This window comes from Mixophyes fleayi, chromosome 5, assembly GCF_038048845.1.
Source record: "Mixophyes fleayi isolate aMixFle1 chromosome 5, aMixFle1.hap1, whole genome shotgun sequence".
Lineage (NCBI taxonomy): Eukaryota > Metazoa > Chordata > Amphibia > Anura > Limnodynastidae > Mixophyes > Mixophyes fleayi.
Window position 1 is genome coordinate 56,788,745 of NC_134406.1, and position 21,371 is coordinate 56,810,115.

General features: G+C 40.3%; 1 protein-coding gene across 1 annotated transcript; it reads left to right on the forward strand.

The window, feature by feature from the left end:
- The first annotated feature begins 100 nt into the window (after positions 1-100).
- CCDC126 (coiled-coil domain containing 126) lies at positions 101-20,216 on the forward strand. The gene is made up of 3 exons (XM_075212234.1): positions 101-317; positions 9,244-9,635; positions 18,218-20,216. Exons 2-3 carry the CDS (start codon positions 9,398-9,400, stop codon positions 18,397-18,399), a joined length of 420 nt encoding a protein of 139 aa, XP_075068335.1. The 5' UTR covers positions 101-317; positions 9,244-9,397; the 3' UTR covers positions 18,400-20,216.
- Positions 20,217-21,371: the final 1,155 nt, after the last annotated feature.

Consider the following 21,371-nt stretch of genomic DNA (forward strand, 5'->3'; position numbering starts at 1 on the left):
GCTACTAGGGAGGCTTAGCTAGTGACCAATCAGGCGCTAAAATACAAACCTTAGTCTCTAGGGCAACGCAAATCAACCAATGGCAGACAGGTTTTCTTTCTTACCCAGGAAGAGGTTCTGCTCTTACTAGATGTTCACTTGTCATTGTTCAGTGTGCAGTGGACAGACCAGACCATGCAGCAGCAGCAAGCACTGACAGCCAGGGCACAGCCTGGTCAACAAGGGGCAGTCTGAGGGCAACACCCAGGGAGAAGGACAGCAAAGATAAACGGCAGCCAAGTGAACCCTCTTCCTCTCTGATTGTCTCTGTCATCTGGGTAAGGAGAGGGTGATCATGGATTTCCTCATTACATATACTTTAGACTTTAATTTAGATTTTCAACTTGGTATTTACACACATAGGTTGATGTCAGTAAAGTAATATTTCAAACCAAGCATGATTTTGGGGGGGGGGGGGGGTTACAACTTGATATGAAAACCCTTTCCCAGCTGTTCTAGCTATGTGTATTTTATTTATTAGCATTGTAATCTGTTACACTAACTCTTGAGCCGACAAGAATACACTGTCAGACAAAAAACAAAAAAATAGTTATTTTATTAATCACATCTGCTATATTAACAAACTGGAAAAGCTGCTCTGCTCATCATGACATTCATGCTTGAGGCACAGGCAGAGAAAGTGACTTATCAAGGTCACATGAGCTGACAGAGATTCCCAACCATGCTAAAAAAAAAGTTTGTCTCTGTAATGGACAAATGTAAATGCTGTAAAAGTAGAGACAGAATGCTGGAGAGATCCACAACTCTGATAGATCAAGTGTATCCATAACAATCCTTTATTAAAACCTAAGAATCACACTTACAGGCATAGAATGGGTTAACCCAGATGCTCTCTGCTATACCTTTCAGAAAACTTCAATTCCACATGCAAGTCACCCCCCCCCCCCCCCCCATTTTCCCTACAGCAACCAGAAAGGTAACCGCAGTGTAAATAAATATGCTATAGTACAGCTATACTAAATATGTGTTTCTCTAATTATTCTATGTTGCATCTATATTGTACAACTAATACTGCAGGACAATGAGTTCCCTCTTGCTGCCAGTATCTGAATACATTGTTATAGTTGGTCTATCAGTTGATTACAGTAGTCATCAAATATAATTGTAAAATATTTTGCTTTACTAATTAATTCTTACATTATTAATATTTCTATTGTGTATTAATGAAAATTAAACAGTTTGTTTTGTTGAAGAAAAGCAACCACATAGATGTTGCTTAAGCTTGTTTCTTGGTGTGGCTGTTGTCTGTTTAAGTTAAAATGCTTAGTTCCCAAGACAACTTGCCTGTGTGTATATATAGTATATATATAGACGTTTGGCGTCTTTTTATTTTAAATAACTGTATTACAACTCCTTGTAATAGCAGAGCTGTGCATGTGATGTGGTTTAAATGCTCTATTCACAGGTGTAGACAAAGTGATGTAGAACTTGGGCGCCATTCTGTCAAATCAAGGAGCCAGCAAGACCTTTTAAAATGACTTCAAAAAGTTAGGTATATTGGATACCTGGCTCCTGGGATCTGTCTTACCATATACACACTGCACTTAAAATAGACATTCATCAGGAACACCTCAGTGTTACTGCCTTTCTTAGCGTTACCTAGTTTACATAATTTAATTTATTTCTCCGAAGTAGAAGGTTTTCAGATAACTTGGTGATTATGCGGGGAGCAAATTAAAACCTGGTCTCCGTCCACCAGTGTTTTTGGTTCCCCTTGATCGGAACGACGAGCTTCTCTGCTGTGGCTTTCTGGTATTCCCCGAAATAACCACCCCTGTCTGTCTTCCTCTTCCTCCTGTACAATGTCCACCTTATTAATGTACACTCGGATGAGAGGGAGAAGGTTAACTGTATCCTCCCTGGAATGACAGGTGGGTGCAGTCCATGTTTTAAGTGGTGTCTGTATAATTAACAACTTGAGGATTTTAAATATTTTTTTTGAGGCTCACTTTAAAAGATAGAGCTGGAGACAAGCGTTTTAAGTCTTGTAATGAAATGAGACTAATATGTATTCTGTTTAACCTGGAATAATACATAAAGTGTAAACTGTATTTAATAGCAGGCTCTATGCACACAGGTTAAAACTTTGTAATTTGTCGTTGTTGTTTACAGACCTTTAAAAACACGTTTTCAAAGCGCCGGTGCAGCGTAGTGTACTATATACTGAGCGTTAACGCTTGTCAGTGCTGCAGGAAAAGTGGAGTGAATGCTTCTCAGACAGTGTATAAGTACAGATCTCTTCACTTACTTTAGTATTAGGCTTGTTGGTATTAGAGAGGGTTTAGTTAGATTGTCAACATTAGAGAGGGCTTAACAGGCTTTAAGAACATATGCCTGATTTCAATGCTCCTGTGTATGAGCCCTAACTGAGAAGCCATCTACTTGTAAATAACATTTACATGGATCTATCAGTCCTTCTCTGTAGGACAGAATGAATTCAGGTGTCCCTAACATCTTTGTGTCTGTCTTTTGCTAGGGATTGTCCTGTTGCTGTCCAGGCTGCATTTGACCACTAGGCAGTTATTTTTGCTGTGGGAAACCACAGACATGAGATTTTACATATATATATTTGTTTTTAACAAATAAACATAATAGATCCATCACAGGGACAGCACAATGCAAATTAGGTGTCCTATGTTACATTAGTGAATGACTAATTTTTACCATTGTTCTTTTCCAATGATGCGTATGAAGCTTATTGCTGTAAGGGTATGCTGGGACTTGTAGTTTCACAAACACCTGGACTGTCACAAGTCACAGCATACCCTTCCAGCAATAAGCTGCTATATATTGGTAAAGTATGCTGGGGCTTGTAGTTTCACAACACCCGGAGTGTCACAGGTTAGCCAACACTGATCTAGAGAGATAGTCAGAGGTACATATCATGAAGTGTGATCTAGAACCCCAAAACGCCATGCCACCTTGCTGTTGATATTTTGCAATAACCAAGAGATTCACCCTCTCAAACAGGTAGAGCCTAAGGGCTAGATTTACTAAGCTGCGGGTTTGAAAAAGGTGGGGATGTTGCCTATAGCAACCAATCAGATTCTAGCTTTCATTTATTGAGTACCTTCTACAAAATGATAGCTAGAATCTGGTTGCTATAGGCAACATCCCCACTTTTTCAAACCCGCAGCTTAGTAAATCTAGCCCCTAGTGTTTTCTGTACATACTGTTTTGCTCTTTCGTTAAGTACCAAACTCAGTATGGGCAATTTAAGTAGGTGCATATATGAGTTCTTTGCAGCATACGTGATATTTTGTGAAGTCATTTGTCTTTTTCTTGGGCAGCATGCCAAATAATTATCCTGTCTTTTTAGTTGGGATCATTATCGGCCATTTACCTTGTTTTGGGGCCACATATGATGCGATATTGGTCTTATTATGTTCTGCAGTATCCTAAAGTGTTACCAACTTTACATATGTGTATGCAGGTGTTTCCATGACAGAAGTTAACATGTTTGACTTTGTGTGTATTCTTGTTATCAGTCATGATGAGCTCAACACAGATCCCTGCCATAACCTTCAATAATATTGACGGAAAGCCTGTTGAAGATTGGTAAAAATGTCTCGCCTGTGAAAAAAGCCTTATCTGGCACACAGTACTGTTAAAAGTATTTTATCCTGTGTGAGACTTCAGATTTTTGTCAAGTATAAACGGTACAGTATTTGTTATGCTCTAACAATATTAACAACAATAGTTTGCAAAACAGGTGAGGCATAGAACTCGGAGCCACCACAAACGTAATGGTCCGCGGGATTAGTAATATGCAGATAAACGAGAGTCAAGAGATATGGTTATGAGATATCCGGAGTACCATGAGGGGGAAAGGGAGAGGAAATAGTGGAAGAGGAACATAGGAGGGAGGCAGTTTGGGAGGGGGGGAGGAGGGGATGTTAGTAAGGGGAAGAGCAAAGAAGAAGGAGGAAGGGGAGGCAGAACCTAGCAAGACTTAGCGCAGACAATTACCAAGGTAACGTTGTTTTCATTCTTTAAGAAGGGGAAGGTGTAGCAGAGAAGTAATCTTGCCACCTGTGCCATGTGGAGAGAAATTTGTAAGGGGGATCATTAGCTACACTAGTCATGTGCTCTAGATTGTGTATTTGCCAAACACTTTGAATTAGTTCCAAAACAGAAGGGCTCTCTGATTGTTTCCATTTCTTGGCTATTAAGCATCTGGCTGCGGTCAGGATATGGCCCGGGAGTAACCACATAATTTTGTGGGTGTCGGGGGGTAGTCGAGTGAGGAGAAAGTATGAAAGATGGAATGGAGATCTTAGATTTGACACTTTATAAATAAGGTCAGCTACCTCTTTCCAGAAGGGGATGATTTTTGGGCAGCTCCACCAGATGTGGGACAGGGAGCCACGCTGGCCACAGTTGCGCCAGCAGAGGTCCGAAGATGCCGGATAGATTGTTTTCAGTCTGGAAGGGACTAAATACCACCGGAATAATAGTTTGTAGGAGTTTTCTTTAACGGTTGTACAGATGGAGGATTTGGCGACTGCCTCGCGTATCTCAGTCCATTCCTCAGGATCCAGAGACTCGGCCATCTCCTCCTCCCAGCGAAGCTCATGAGTCTCCTTGTCAGGCAGATTATGATTCAATAGTAGAGAATAGAAGGTAGATATCAAGCCTTTAGAAGACGTTTTGTTTTTACAGAAGGTTTCTAGGGGGGAGCGATTGTGAGGAGCACGAGGGTCTATTAAGGAGGAGAAAATGTGACGAATTTGAAGATATTGGTAAAACACGGAGGACGAGAGATGGAAACGCTTACGAAGATCAGCAAAGGTCGGAAAAAAACCCATTGGGACAATATCGGAAAGAAACAAAATATTCTGTTTTGTCCATTGGGAGAAAGATTTTGGGTTGACCCCTGGAGGGGAAGAGGGGTTATGCCAAAGAGGGAACATCCGCTTGGGGTTAGACAAGAGTTTAAAAGTGCGGGTGCTATATCTCCAAATTTCAATAGAGAAGCGAACTGTAGGTGGGAGGGAGAGCAGGGGAGGAAGGTCCTTAGGGTCTAGCCAGAACAAAATACTGGGAGATAGCATCTGGAGGAGGTCAGCCTCTGTCGACCCAAAGCCTAGTTTGGGGGGGAGAATGAGAAAGAACGGCTTGGGTGAGGTGTGACGCCAGGTAGTATTTATGGAGGCACGGTAGCCCCAAACCACCATTCCGGGCGTGACGAAAGAGAACTTTAAGACGAACTCTAGGACGACGGCCGGACCATATAAATTGTGAGATACTTGCCTGGAGATCTTTCAGAAAGAGTGATGGGACGCGTACAGGGAGAGTCTGGAAAAGGTAAAGAATCCTTGGTAGAATATTCATCTTAACTGAAGCCACTCTACCAACCCAAGAAATATACCTTGGGGACCAGGACTTAAGATCGCGCTTCAGGGCGGCTACTAGTGGGGGAAAGTTGGCCAAAAATAGACGATCATATGTTTTGGTGAGATTGACACCTAGGTATTTAATGTGATGGGGTTGCCAGTGAAATTTGAAGGTGTCTTGCAAGCGAGTTTGGGTGTTCGGTTGGAGATTAAGGGCTAAGGCTTCAGTCTTATCGGAGTTGATTTTAAAGTTTGAAAGGAGACCGTACTCGTTAATTTCAGCAAAAACAGACGGGACAGAGACATGAGGGTTTGTAAGGGTTAGAAGGACGTCGTCTGCTTACAGGGCTAGTTTCGCCGATCTTAAACCTGTGGAAATGCTAGATATATTAGGGTTGAGGCGAATACTGGAGGCCAGAGGTTCCATCATTAGGGCAAAGAGGAGGGGAGAGAGGGGGCATCCCTGTCTGGTACCATTCCGAATTGAAAAAGCCGCAGAAGCACATCCGTTAGCCAGGACCGTTGCTGAGGGGTTGAAGTAGAGAGAGGCAATTCCATTGAGGAAGGGACCTTGAATGTTTGATGCTTTGAGAACCTCGCGCATGAATTGCCATGAAACCCGGTCAAAGGCTTTTTCAGCGTCAAGCGCGAGCACCAGAGCCGGGATTTTAAGCTTATTTGAAGCATGGATTAAGTTGATGACTTTCCTTGTGTTATCGGCTGCCTGGCGGTTGGGAATGAAACCCACCTGGTCAGGGTGGACCAAGGAGGGGATCACACTGGCCAAGCGGTTTGCTAAAATCTTAGCGAAGAGTTTCAAATCAGTGAGACTTACTTTTGTTGCATTGTTACATATTTTTAACACTTAATGTAACTGGATCTTCGACCAAAATCAATCCTAGATAAAATAATACATTTAATAATATATTCCTGTTCCTTCAGTCTGCAATTAAGCTAGAGTGACACGACTGCTGCATGCACTGTCCATCATCTTGTGATTCATAAGAACCACAAGAAGATTGTTGGGGCCTCCTCTGCTCCGATTGGCTGAGCTAGGTCAGATGGTCACACTGTTGGACTGGGACATGAAGGGCCCACTTGGGGGATGCAGTGGTAGAAGCCCATGTGGCCAGCAACCAGAGAGTGGAATAGCCAGCCACCGGTTATTCGTGTTCACCAGAAAAACCTCTAATATACAGCATACATCACTCACACATTACTATAACCTTCAAACAATGAAAGTTGTAGTTGTGGTTGGACCTCCTAAATCCACCTTGACTGCACAATCCACAGTGCATGAATGAAACCCTCTTGACACCCACATGGGGTGTGATCCACAGGATCCCTGTAATCCAGCACCCAGTGGAGTGGATTCTGCTCTCTGCACCACAAACCTTTTCTTGTAGTTATTGATCAGTCTCTCTAGGCTCTGTAGAGGAATTTCTGCCCAATTTCTTATTACAGATATGCTTGAACTTGGTGACATTTTGTGGATTTTCAAAAAATGAATAGCTTGTTTTAGACCCAAATTTCTCGGTGAGGTTTATGTCTTGTCTAACTGGGTCATACCAAAACTTAAAAATTCTTGTCCTTTAACCATTTTGATGTAGATTTACTAATATGTTTTGGATTACTGTTTTGACTGCATGACAGCTGCACTTTAGCTCATGGACAGCCTTAATATTCTCCTGTAGAATCCTAGGAGCATAATTCATGGTTCATTCAATGTGATTGCAAGTTGCCAAGGTCCTGATGCAGCAAAGCATGACACCACTCCTACCATTATCTGTTGGTATGCAGTTTTCTCTGTATAACAGTGCTCGCAGTGGGGCACTGTCTGCCAAATATGTCAACTTTTCCCATTTTGGCAAGCATGAAGTGATTGCTCATGATCTTCTTAGCTTTGATAGGATGGACTCTCCGGGAAAAGGTTGAATACTATCCTACGTTTTTCCTTATTTAGACAATATGGCTCTGACTATGGTTTTGTGAAGCCACAGAGTCTTAGATGCATTTGTTATCCTTTATAGACTGATCATCGCTATTTGTTTCACGAACACAGACCTGGGGCCCGCAGGTAAAGGCTTGTGTGGTTGCTGATAGCCCATGGGCCTCCTGTTGCCCACCACTAATCTAGACATCAAGAGTATTTACATAGCAAGCAGAATAACCTAGCCGTGCTGTTCAGATAAATAGGATGTAGAAGGACATTTGTTCCCAGATCTTCTCAAATTTGGTGGGGGTACCTCCTAGCCATGTGTGTCATTTTGATGAAGTCCAATGCATCATTTGCAAGCTTCTTTCATTTAGCAATAGAATGCAATAGCAGATGCTTCCAAAACAACAATATAGATTTTTTTTTAATTTATTTTTTAGTGCAATATAATAGTTGGAGTAGGAAGAGTTTGTGAATTTTTTATCATTAAAACTCCTCAACACGTCCTAGTAGACACTGTCTGGGAGATGAAAATTGTGGGAATGTTGCATGGCTGCTTATAATATCCACTCCTGTGTCCAGAATCCAGCTATCTCTAGGCAGGGTCAGACATTGTGCAGAACACTTCCCTCTTGAACTTGATAGTTGGGACAACTGGCACCATCATGTAGACCAAGTTAAACAATTTGGCATTAGTGGAAAATGCCCTGTGGCTATACTTAATTTGAGCTGCTCAACGTCTGGAACAAATGGACAAATGTGGTGCCTGTTTGCCAATCTCCTCTCGCTATTCGTCATCCAGAGAGCTCAGCACTTCCACCAACCTCTGCTAACTGGAAGGAGTCCCATCAACAGATTTAAAAAGAATATATATTTGGGTTAATGCTTGCTTCAGTGGACAGACCTGACCCAGATCCAACATCGAGGATAGATCTATCGGTTTGCAGTAGCTTGTTCATCAGTTAAAAATCAAGCAAATGTTGCTTCTTTCAACACAGATCCATAACTTAAAAAGATGATTTTAGTAAGAGGACTCTCTTTAGCTCTTCTATTTACAGAAGAAAAATGCCTGTTTCCAGCTGAATGTGTGCTCAGATTACAAACATAATTGGTGAAACACTTATTACCCAGATAAAACATGAGTGCTTGCTTAGACTCCAGGCTCCCTTATGTAGCATTGATTCATTGAAACAAAACTTTTCTGTGTTTTATGGGCGATAATTCGGCCATTGGGTATACTGTTTCATTGAAGGTTATAGGGGATGTTTCTGAAAAATGATTTTACTATGTAAAATAATCCATACCAACAAATCAGAATCTATCTGTTGTTTTTCTAGTACATGTTAGAAAAATATAGTAAGTCTCTGATTGGCTGCTGTGGGTTCCATCACATTTTTTTTAAATCATTAATCGTTTTTATTAGAGTACAGAAAAAAGAGGGCTACAGGACAACGGCTACTGGTTCCGGTCACAGGAGGAACATATGCTTTGATAGGGTTCTTTTTTTTTTTTTTCTTGACCCCATGGTGACTGGGATTTGTTTTTTTTTCTGTTTTATGCGCTAGTAAAGTAACTCCTAATTCAAATGGCCAATATTAATCAACAAATAAGTAAAACATATGATGCAACCCATGGCATCCAGTCAAATAATAGTTTTCATAGTCTTGCTAAAGTAGACTGCTAAAAGCTAAAATCTGTTTGGTTACAAAGGATTACAGCAAATTATACCTTTTGCCCTGTTCTTAAATATGTTGTTATATGTGACTACAGTCCGTATTGTAAAAGGTCTGCTTCACTGGACTGTGAGTGATTGCTGAGGAATGCTTGTGGTCATGTTGGTGGGACTTCCTAGTAAACCTTTATTATCTTTATCACCACGCTCTAGACATACTTGTGTTCATTGTTTTTCAGATGCTGCACCTGACCCCTAGACCTCTTGGGGAGGGAAAAAAGAACTTTCCTAAAATGAGCTGCAGAAGTGCCCACTCCATTTGTGTTCTTTGTCTTTGATACCTTGGGAAGAAGCCTATTTTTGGTGCAAGCTAAGTACAGAGGGTGAAATAACATGTATTTAGCATTTTCCAGAAAGTCAGTGTCTCAGAAACTGAGCATTTTGCTACTTGCCTTCGGATTTATTTGGGGACTGATGTTGCTACGCTACACATTTCAGTATCCCAGGCACCAGAGCAGCACCGAGCTCCGAGAACAGATCTTAGACCTCAGCAGAAGATACGTGAAAGCCTTGACGGAAGAGAATAAAGACAGTATAAATGGCGGAAATGGAGGCTCCATGGCAGGATATGGTAAGATAGAAAGGGCCGCTAATCCTAAAATATCTAATATTAAATTGATCTCATAGAATCCTCAAATATGAGTAAAACTATTTCTAAGTTAATAGAATGTGAGAAACTTGAAAATGTATTTAATCTAGTCAGCATAATGACTACGCACTTCTCTTTCACCTACAGCTAATTGTATTTTAGGTTTTACTTATTCATTATAAGATCAATAAGAAGGATTCTGTGTAAATGCCCTTTATACAGAGCAAGAAGAGATACAGCTGATACACATGGACATAATCTGAACATTATTATTCACTCAGCGGGTAGAGTAGAGGTTCAGTACTTATCAAAGAGTACTTGTGTATCCTACGGAGAATTAAACAAATTGCTTCAAGTTTATCTCCAAATTAGGACGTAGTTTGTTTCAAGTCTGTGTACCACAGCTATAATGTGTGGTTGTTTGTTTTCTATGTTTGTCACATGGAATTCTGATTTTATTTTTACATCAGTGAAAAGATGTCCTTTCTTGATGGATCATCTTGTATTTGTATATAATATATGTCTATGGCTCTTTTTAAGGGAGGTTTCCTCTAGTGTTGTCATTTCTTAACTTAGGTTGACTTCACGCAGTTGGGACTTCCAAAGAAAAACATTTGTGTGCAGTTCCGTGGTTTACGCACTTCATTTGGGTTTCAATTGGCGATATATAAAATAATTTATGAATCTGCCATGGACTCAATGGGGCATATTCAAATGTTGGCGTTATAGCCAAAAATCTTGCGACGCGCACACTATTACCAATAGTGGGCATAAATACCGTTATTATGGTAGTTTTCTCGCTGGATTTCAGCTCGCGGCTCAGGGAGCTGCGAGCTGAAATCTGACTAGAATTACCATAATAACCTGTTTACTTTTTCTGCGGCGGAAAAAATAAACAATTGAATATGCCCCAATCAGTCATTTTCTTCAGCTTACTCCAAATAGGACAGCACAGCTTAATTTGTGTAGCAAATACAATTAAACCAGTTAGGAATAAAGTGAAGATGCCTGTAAATACAAAACAGGTTTTACCCATTAAATTAAAATGTCTAATTACAAAGAAAGGTCTCGCTCATTTCATTTTCTTTGTATCTCAATTTTTTCCTTTGGCCACCATGACTATAAACTCTGCCTTGAAAGATTATACAGGATATATTGGAGTTTCTAAGGCAATCCTAGAATAGTTAGCGAAGCAGTCTGAGTACCACATATTTAAATGTGTTTTGAGTCCTTTAAATGGCCAGTAAACCTTTTTAAGTACATTTAAATTATTATTTTAAAACAAACACTTTTCAATAATGACCCACCCTGCCCCATACTCTCCTGGAGGTGCAGGGCGCCCCAGTTAGAAGCTCTGCACATTGTCACCACTCTTGGCATTTCCCATTATTGGGACATCAGTTTAACAGTCTTCAGTGCCCATCTCTCTTCCAGTCTCTATACCTGTTTGTTGGTGATAGCCGGAATTGTTGCAGCAGGCTACCGTGCCTGAATATAATAGTGTCCATACTATTTACCACTTACAATTGTATGAACTGCAGATTATTATTTCATGACGATGTAGCCAGTATTTATATGCCACTTCTTCTGAGGGAAGGGATAAGGAGTTTTCTGTTCTTATCAATGTTTTTTGATTGTGTGCACACTTTGGAATGTGCAGAGCACACACAGTCCCTGAGGGTGGAACGCTACTTATCTAAGACAAGTTACAGAAATATTTTTTATTTTTTTTCTGTAATATGAAATACAGGACTTAGTTATGCTTAACTTTTGCATAATAAAACAATAACAGAGGAACAATGAGAGTGGAAAGGGATAAGTGGTTGTATAGGACACAAAGAACAGACTATATGGTATTGACTAAGGGGGATAATTTGTTATCAAAGGCCCTGGCACACAATTGATCAAATAAACACTAAGTGAGTTTATCGCTATTTGCAAAGTAGAGTATTTCACTGTGTCTTTAAATTCCAACCACCTGTACTAAATTGTTTGTTATCTATTTTCTGGAATATTCAGGCTCTTGGGAGTGTCAGAAACAATCTTTAGCCTGGTAGTTATGAGCTATTTATCCACCATTGATCTGAGGGGGGATAGTGTTGTGAGAATGGGGCGAGTGGCATGGAGCGAGAGAGGGAGCTCGAAAGGGGAAAAGGTTTTTAAATTGCTCCTTGTATTAATGGAGGCTAAAACTGTTTCCCTGATCAGGAATATTGATTTGTGGTAGGACACATCACTGGGGGTTTGACAAAGATATCTGTTATGAATAATAAGCAAATAATTTCATAAATGAAGTACTACAAGGTCGTGTGTATTAGACAAATGGCTTACTACTCAGGCTGTCATTATTTAGTTGAAACAATGACCATTAACAATGGTGCTCGCTATAAAGTCATGAGCCTTGAACAATCTTACAGGCCAGTCCCAAGTCCCGAGAGTACTCTGGACAAGTCAGCTGTGAAATGAAGACTTGATCTTGCTGTAGTCTTTGACCAGTAGGGAAGATAAACAGGGAGAAACAGACAGACTACAGGAAGAGAGAAAAACAGCCTATAACTTTAGTAGTCCACATTGACTTGTGGATATTCAGGTATAGCTCAGCACCTAAACACCTCTTGCTAATGACCTTCAAGTGTCTTCTGAACTGGGGAAGCTTTGCTGTCTTTACAGATTACTTTTGAGTCACCAAACATTTTAACATTACTTTCCTCCTGTGGGACAGATAGGTGGAAGCAAATGTAAATGGTGTTCTTTCTATTCTGGAAGAGACGTTTTCTGGAGATCAAGCACTGAACAGAAAGAGTCCAGATCATAGGGCTCACAAACGAAGGTTGATTTCCAAGTATGCATGACTTGCAAACTGAAAGGAAAGCCCCGTCTCTGCTTAATATTTTTCTTACACATCCGTTAAGGGCTTTGCCGTTCTGCTCAGCTATAGTATATGCCAGGATAAATCTTGTAAAATTTGGATCCTTTGTCAAAGTTGATACCATATAAATATCACATGTTTTTTGAGGATCTCCTCTTTCTGAGTGAAGTAATGTAATCTACAGATTACATCTCTTGGTTTATTTGTGGATGAACCTGCTCTATGAGCTTTTATCAAATGTCATGATCTCGTTTGGGTTTTGCTCCAAAATTTTATTAAAGATTTTAGTCGATATGTCTACTAGCCCCTCTGGGGGCATATCTTCCGGTTATACGCAGGTTGTTTCTGTGGCCCCTATTATCTAAATCATTGATTGTGAGAGAGTCTTGGCTCTGTTGCCTGCTTGGAGCTTGTTGTGGTGGTCGTTCCTTACTATCCTCCAAAGCTGGCAATCTGGCAGCAAGATGTGTGAGGTCTGCTTGGAGATTTGCTGGCTCCTTGCACACTGTTTCCTGAAGTTTGTCTTCTAGCATTTCAATCATTTGCTTGGTTAGTATGTATTAATTGATTGGTAAAGGTTTTAAGGAGTTGCAGTACTTCAGATGTCATGGTTGTTTCACACTGCCAAACCAAAGGCCCATTCTTCAGCTTGAGGGTGTTTCAGAGGTTAACAAGTGTGTTAGGGAAGAGGGTGAAGGGTTGTCACACATGTTTTGCACTTGTTATCCTTAAGTACTGACCTTTGTAAGCACTCAAAAGGTCTTCCTGTAACTTGGTGTACTATGGGCAGATGGGATTACTAGAACTACTTATTTATTTTTTCTCTTGTGTCGTGAGAGACTGAGGTAGTGAATCATCTTTTTCTGTTGGCTTGTAAAGAGGGGGAGGACTGTAGCATCACAAGTATCCACTTGATTGTGTCAGAGAATTGTTAAGTCTCTCTGATAACTATGTTCGATTGAGAGGTGACTTTGTTCTGTTAACCCTTTATGGTGTAAATTAAGGGATGTTGCAAAGCGAGTAACCTGGACAGTGGAATCCCCAGCCTGGGGCCGACCACAGTTAGTAACACTGGACTGCAGGACCCCAGCGAGAGGCAAGTATAGATGCTATGGGTGTATTTTATAATAGGGCCTATGTCCCAGACTCTTGCAACCGCCTGGAGTATCCTCCGTGCAGGATGCAGATGAATTGGTACAAGCAGGATCTGCAGCAGTCCACTTCTTCCAGCGCCGATCAGCTCTGCCGGACCAGGGCTCAAATGTCCTGAAGCAGAAGTTTGCATAGCGAGTGGCCACGGGAGAGCCTGTACCCATACTGCAGGGCATATCTTTTTATGGTACTTGGAACAAGTAGCTCTGTTTATACTAGGCTGAGATGTGAGCAGAGCTGGGATATTGGGAACCACGTGGAGGCCGCAACCTCAGCCCTCTCTTCAGGGGATCCAAATTAAACTGTCCCTAGGCACTAGGGTCGATGGTAGGCAAATTCCCTAAAAATGACGGGTGGAGTGGGGTAATCTCACAGATTATAGTAGATTGCTGTCTCTCGCAGTGGAGCTGAAGCAGATAACTTATTCCTCCATCAGCATTCGGGTCACCCCCCCCCCCCCCCATCTGCCTCTATTCCACTTTATATTTATATTTTAACATTTAGAAAAACATTAGGCGCTGCACTGCAAACCTAATTTTGGATTTATTTATATTTATTAACAAGTGGTAAAAATTAGAAAAAACATATATAGACACGAATGGAATGGTACTTTTTTTTACATCTTTAAAGGAATTTTGACCTGAGAAATTCTAACACTAAGTGCCCAACCCCAATATATAAAACATGGGCCTGATTCATTTAGGAACGTAATCCCGTTGTGTGATGTATTTTACATAAGATTGCTCGGCGCATGCTGAGAAATGGACTATACGCCAGTGAATGCAAGTGCATGAAATTCATCTTTAAACTCAAAGGACATTTCCGAAAGCCTACGATTTGAAGGTTAGGGAGAGGTATATGCATGTAGGCAATGTACAGTAAGGGCGTGTCAAGGCTGAGCGCACCCACATTTGTCCGAGTCAAGCTCTGGGCATTTCTCAGTCCATGATTTTAGGCTGTATCACTTGCACCAGCTATAGGGCAGATGTAAGTGCTGATTGATAGTGATGATGGTTGCGCATGTATGCCAGAACATTTTTGCAATTAAGAGCAACTGTAAAAATGCATTTTATGTATACTGGGTATTTAGAACATCCTAATATATGTATTTCATGTAAAAAAAAACAACAACATTTTTTTTTGTTGGGCAGCACAGTGGCCTAGTGGTTAGCACTTCTGCCTCACAGCACTGGGGTCATGAGTTCGATTCCCGACCATGGCCTTATCTGTGTGGAGTTTGTATGTTCTCCCTGTGTTTGCATGGGTTTCTTCCGGGTGCTCTGGTTTCCTCCCACACCCCAAAAACATACTGCTAGGTTAATTGGCTGCTCTCAAAAATGGACCCTAGTCTCTGTCTGTCTGTCTCCCTGTCTGTCTATCTCCCTCTTTGTCTGTCTGTCTGTCTGTGAGTGTGAGTGTGTGTCTATATTAAGGAATTTAGACTGTAAGCTCCAATGGGGCAGGGACTGATGTGAATGAGTTCTCTGTACAGCGCTACGAAATTAGTGGCGCTATATAAATAAGTGATGATGATAATGTGTTCGTGATTATATTATTAATGGGTGTTAATTTATTTATTTTTATCTCTGCATTCTAATGGGACTTTTTATATACATATGCAAGAAATCCCACAAATTGCATCCACTTTGCATTGCTTGATGAATCGGGCACCATTTGTCCAAAGCGACCCTCTTCATTATCTTAAATGACTGCGTTATGGATCTCCCCAAATTGCCTATAGTGTCATCGGGATGGGAGAATTTTTAAGCAATGTGTCTGGCAGCTGTGGCTCTGGTCACTACTCATTGCTGTGGAGCCTCTGGTGTCCAGTGACAACTAGAACCTTACTTACAGATAAAGTGAAAATTAATATACTCTCTGCACTGGTTCTTATGTTTCCCAATTGTTTGAACACACAACCTCCTGTCCATAAAAACACTCGTCAATCATTCATATAAAAAAAAAAAAGAAACATCCAAGAGCATTATAATGTAAAACATTACTCTAATTCATCATTCTTTCTCCCTCAAAAGCAATATAGATATTATAGAACACACTCATGTTAGCTTATTTTAACACACAAGTAAGTTTTTGCAGAAAATTCAGTATACCCAATCCCCTTTCCACCAATTCTAGACAAACCCTTATTGTTCTCCCTGATTTCAATTTAAAACATACTGAGCTCTAAGTTGCACACTGATGTGCACCAAGGGAAATCTAGAGGGACATGCTTCGCCGCAGAGGGGGAGTGTCTAGCAACATCTAGGGGTGGTGCAAATATCTTGTCAAAATGGTCACAGTAGTCATCAAATAAGCACAGCTCTTGCCTTGCTGCTGTGTCCGGTGGAGGAGGGTTCAAATTACTAGTAACAGTCACGCTGTTATCACATCCGCAGTCACTGTGAAGTGAGGGTAATAAAAGTCATAAATGACCAAGATGCTCCTCAGACCTCTTCACGTGCCCCTCAGCCGCCCCTTACAGACATCTCACACCCCCACACTTACCTTTACCGCTGGAGCCTGTGCAGATGAAGGAGGTAGAGCACACTACTCTCTCTTCTGCCCTTCCTCCCCTGAGGTGACGTGGAAGTCGACTGCTCAGGGTCAGTCTGCAGCCAAATTGGCATCAGAAAACTCTGGTCCCTGCCGCACCGATCTATACATTTTATATTGCAAAGAGCCACATGTGGCTCAGCCACTGCTGCATTAGTTGTGCCTGGACACACCTGACAGACCCCATGTGCATAACTGTGCTTGCACAGACCCCATCTTTTCCTGGCAGAGATACAGACAGCACACTGCTTGTAGCACTACTAGCTAGCACTGTTGCATTTTGATTTATTTTTTTTCTTTTCTTTTTCTTTTCTCCAGAAGGCCAGCAGAGAATAGTGGGCTGGTGAACAATGCCCTGTAAAGCTAGTTGATTTTTTTTCCCCCTCCAACCCCCTGATACAGCACCCACCAATAGTTAAAAGGGATAAACCCAGGGGTTTGCCCAGGGAAGGGAAAACACTGTGAAAATTAGACCCTAGATATAAGGAGCCACTCCAGGGGGGTGGGGAATATTAATTCTGGGACTGGAAGCTGCAGGGTGACTGATTTTTAGAGTTGCTCTACCAGTGAAATAAATCAGCAGATCCACAGGTCGTTGAGTTCGGATAGCCAGGTGACTGTAATTCCTTAAGCTAGTGGGGTAAGGGACAGATGATGTGGTAAACCTGCCTGGCATTTATTCACTGTGTGTGCATAATAATCTAGTGATTGTTTTTATTACAATAAATGTATTGCTTTACTTTCTAACTGCTTTTGCCTAAGTGACTATACGAATCCTAGAAGGAACTGGGTAGACTTGCCTGACACAGGAAGGCACCCGTGGGTGGCCAGCCAGTGTGAAGTGGGTAGTATTGGGTCAGATAAACCCGGTATCTTCACAGTGTGTAATAATGAGCTACAGAGTACACCAGCCCACTTTGACCTGTGTGTGTGTGTGTGTGTGTGTAATAATAATATATATAAGTATATATATTAATATTACACACACACAGGTCAAAGTGGGCTGGTGTACTCTGTAGCTCATTATTACACACTGTGAAGATATCGGGTTTATCTGACCTCTGATACTATTGCGCTTTTAAAGCACGAAGACTATATTTATACATAATTGAAGACAGATATATGTTAAACTGCTGTAATATAAACTCTACAATAAAACTAGAAGAAACATGAGGTTCTCGGTGCACACTTTGATCAAACTGTGGTCGCCCATCTACTGTGTCATGGTGACCTCTTTTCCAGATGGATCAGAGTATAAGTTGGAACCAGACTGCTCTGATAAAAAACACCTATAGATAGCTGGGTGTGTGTTGGTCTGGTTCCTAACAATACTCCTTGTAGTTTAGAGGCACTAAATGAGGTCCCATATTATAAATTTAGTGTAGGTCATCTGAAAGATGTCACCTTCACATGGTAGATAGGTATCCACAGTTTGATCAAAATGTACACTAAACCTCATGTTTATTCTAGTTGCTCTTTTATAGAGTCATAATTGCAGAGTTTAACATATATCTGTCTGTAATTATGTATAAATATGGTCTTAGTGCTTAAAGTGCACCTGTATGTTGGATTGTGTATTGTAGTTTGTCACAGCAGTTTTAATATATTTTGGAAATTAGGGTGTGTGGACCATCCAACCTTTTGTGTGTGTATGTACATTTGATAGATAGAGATATAGAGATAGATATAAATCTCAAACCCATGGTAGCAGTGTTAACCTATGAGCTGCTCCTAGGATTTCGGTGACCATATATATGCATAAGGCCACATCCATTTTTTGAGTGAATTGTAATATGGATTGTGTATATCAGTAGTTTAACCCCTTTGGTTCTAATTTTTGCTTAGCTTTTGCCAACCAAGGTCTACCGTCGTATTATAGAGTGAATAATGCACATATGCTGTTTAACTCCCAGCAAGGTTATATTTGTGCAATAATTATGTCTGTATTTGCACATGATTTCTAATTGACATTTTTTGTACTTGCAAACAGCTGATCTGAAAAGGACAATTGCAGTTCTTTTAGATGACATCTTGCAGCGCCTTGGAAAACTAGAGAACAAAATTGACTATTTTGTAGTAAATGGATCGTCCAGTAACAGTACTAATGGCACCACTGGGAATCTGGTTCCACTAACCACAAGTAAACGCATCAATGCCTCTGGAAAGAGATGATCACAAGAAAGAAAGAAAAGTACTGCTCTGAGTTTCCAAAATGACTCCACCATCGCCACTCCAACTGTATGAGATGGAATGGATATAAACGGTCTTGTTGAGAGCTTTAATATGATGAAAAACTTCTATGATGACAGTTTTACTTACTTGTCAAGAATTAGTGGCCATAAGAATTGTTTTTTTGTTTTTTTTAAATGATAGAGTAATGTTTTATACATGTGTGAATTCTATTATGTTTTGATTTGTTAAGGATTATAATCTTTAGTACTGTAAAGTGGAAAAAGAAGAAACAATATTTTGAACCTGTTGTGCTAAAAAAAAAAAAAAAAAGTGAAAAAAAGAGTATACTTTTAGTATATTATATTTTGCTATACAGAAAGTTTTATGTTTGAGCTTAGGTTTTTTCGAAAGTGTGACCCAAAGAATGTATTTATTTGCACTATTTGTTAAAGCATAACCATAGATAATTTACTGTATATTTTATTTATGTTGGCTCACATGGGAAAAAAATAAACAAAAAAAAAGCTGCTCCACTATATTTTAAAGGAGCACTCTATGTTAACACTTTAATTTTAGCTACTTCTTCCCCTTAGTGTGTCCTGGCTCAGTCAGCTGGTTAATGCTTACTTAGCAGAATATGTTTACCAGCTTGGGGTGTGACACTAGAAACCAATAGAAAGACATTCTTTGTGCTTGTGGCTTCCTCTTGGTCAATGTGTCGACACTGCCATATGCATTTGTTAATGATGTACTATTGCAACACTGGAGTCCTCGGAACACACATCTTAGTGAGCAGTCCAGGGAGAGGGAGCAGCTCCGTTAAACTTTGACATTTAACTTGGAGTGCTCCTTTATTAAACTTTTACATAGAGTACTACATTTCTTAATGTCGATGGCGGGAGCTCAGTAGAACCAGAGAACCTAAAGGTACCTTTAGTTAATCGAGATGTTCAGTTTGAAAGTGTATTGGGTCAAGGTTTTGCACAAGTAAGCATAGTATGCATTGTAGAGTGGGAAATATAACCCCAGTATGAAGTAATAGGATATGTGCAGCCACCAAGTACTTCCGCAAAGGCAGAAGAGCTCACATTTAGTGCTTTGACATATGCCATGGAATGCAGAATTGATTTTCTTCTCCTCTGTCTTCTTAAATAAATATAAAAAAACAATTGCATCTCTTACACACATGATTAAAGCAACACTGCTGCGGAAAATACGTTTTTTATGTTCCGCTCTCGTTAAATAAACAATTAAGGGCCTACGTAGACCTATATGGAGGAAAAGTGTGCTGCTTTTGAACTCGTTTTCTTCCGTATTTGTCTTTGTGATGCCGTCTTGGGTACATGTCTAGTGGAGGGTGGAGCTAGGACTGATCCGAATAGTAAAGAGATCTACTGGTCTGCACAGTCTGCTGTTCCCTTCCTTCCTCTGCAGCACAGTCAGCTATGCTCTATTATTTATTTATCTTTTTAGTAGAGTTGCTTTTATGTAATAAGCAAATTTTACATCAATGTTAGTAAATTGAGCCCTAATTGCTTATTATTTCCCCTGGTTCTGTACAAATTTTGAACCTAAATGCATTGTTGGTAAAAGGAGTAATTGTTAGTTTATGGAGTAATCAAAGTCTAAACGGAATAGGCCAAATATCCTGAAATCTGATTTGTGAGACTGATGAACTCAAACAGAAAACAATTACTTCAAATTATTGCGTCTATAGGTGGTTACACAAGCTACTGATTCGTACGGTGTACCTACATTTTCACACATGGCTTCTTTGTTTGCTTATTTTTTGTAGAATAAAGACAAAGTAAAATCTGTTTGGACTATTTGTCACATGAGATTACTTTTATTACATTATAGGACTTGGTGAATGTTAATTTTGTAGAAAAGTTAGACCTTTTTCACATGACTGGATAGAGTCGTCCTACTCATCTGAATGGACAAAAAGTAATGTAAAGGATCAGTTTGGTGGAAAACTGTCATCAAGGCAATGACAGAACTGGTTTGTATCACTTAATGGATGTACCTGATACTTGACTTTAATGGTCGCTATGGTGCCTGTGTCAGGCTGACTTTCTTCTGCCTTGTACATAATTTTGTTCTACACTCGTCTGTGTATCATTTCACCAGGAGCCAGTGCAGTGAACAGAATACTGTGTTCAATGAGCAGGATTGATTTGTTTATTACTTGGCTGCTGTACGCAGAGTATATCTTTGTAAGACTGGTGAAAGGGCTCTGCAGTAATTCTCATAGTATTGATATTATTTCTGTATTCTATAACCTAAACACAGATTTTGTCCATGTGCCACAGCTGGGACCAGAGTAGTTAGTTTATTTCCAAACATGTCCTTATATCTTAATATCAAACAATTCTCTGCTTGAAAATTTAATATAAGAAAAGAAGAAATGACAATATATAATGTAGATTTTTCTCCTTCAAATATTGCTACAGATTGTGTATCCCTAACTGAAATCTGGATCACTCCACCAGACACTGCTTCTACTGTTGCATTGTACTGTGTACATCTCTCCTTCACACACGCTCTTCACATCCAGGCAACCTTCAAGGTGGTGGCATAAGTGTCCTTCTGCCTCTTGGTTATACTTAGTGTCATCTCCTTAAAACCCTCTCCCATGAAGTCCACTCTGGCTTTTCTCTGCACTCCACCTCCCTGTCACTGTCATCTATGGCACTCATGCCTCCCAATTTTTGAAAACTTTGTTGCCTGTTTCCTATTTTCTCTCTGTGGATCTACCCATTCTTATTATTGGGGATTTCAATAGCCCCACTGACATTATTAGCACCCTTGCCTCTAAACCCGTTATGCTCACCTCCTCCTATAGAGTCTCCCAATTGATGTCATCTCCAACATATCACGACAGTCATGTCCTAATCTTCATCTTTTTCCGATCTCTGTGATCTATCCAACTGTTCCAATTCAATCTTCCTGCTTCTTGGCCACAAATTTCT

Coding starts and splice junctions, on each gene's coding strand:
- CCDC126 (XM_075212234.1), top strand. CDS start 9,398: ATGTATTTAGCATTTTCCAGAAAGTCAGTGTCTCAGAAACTGAGCATT. Junction 9,636..18,217: donor AGGCTCCATGGCAGGATATG/GTAAGATAGAAA, acceptor ACTTGCAAACAG/CTGATCTGAAAAGGACAATT.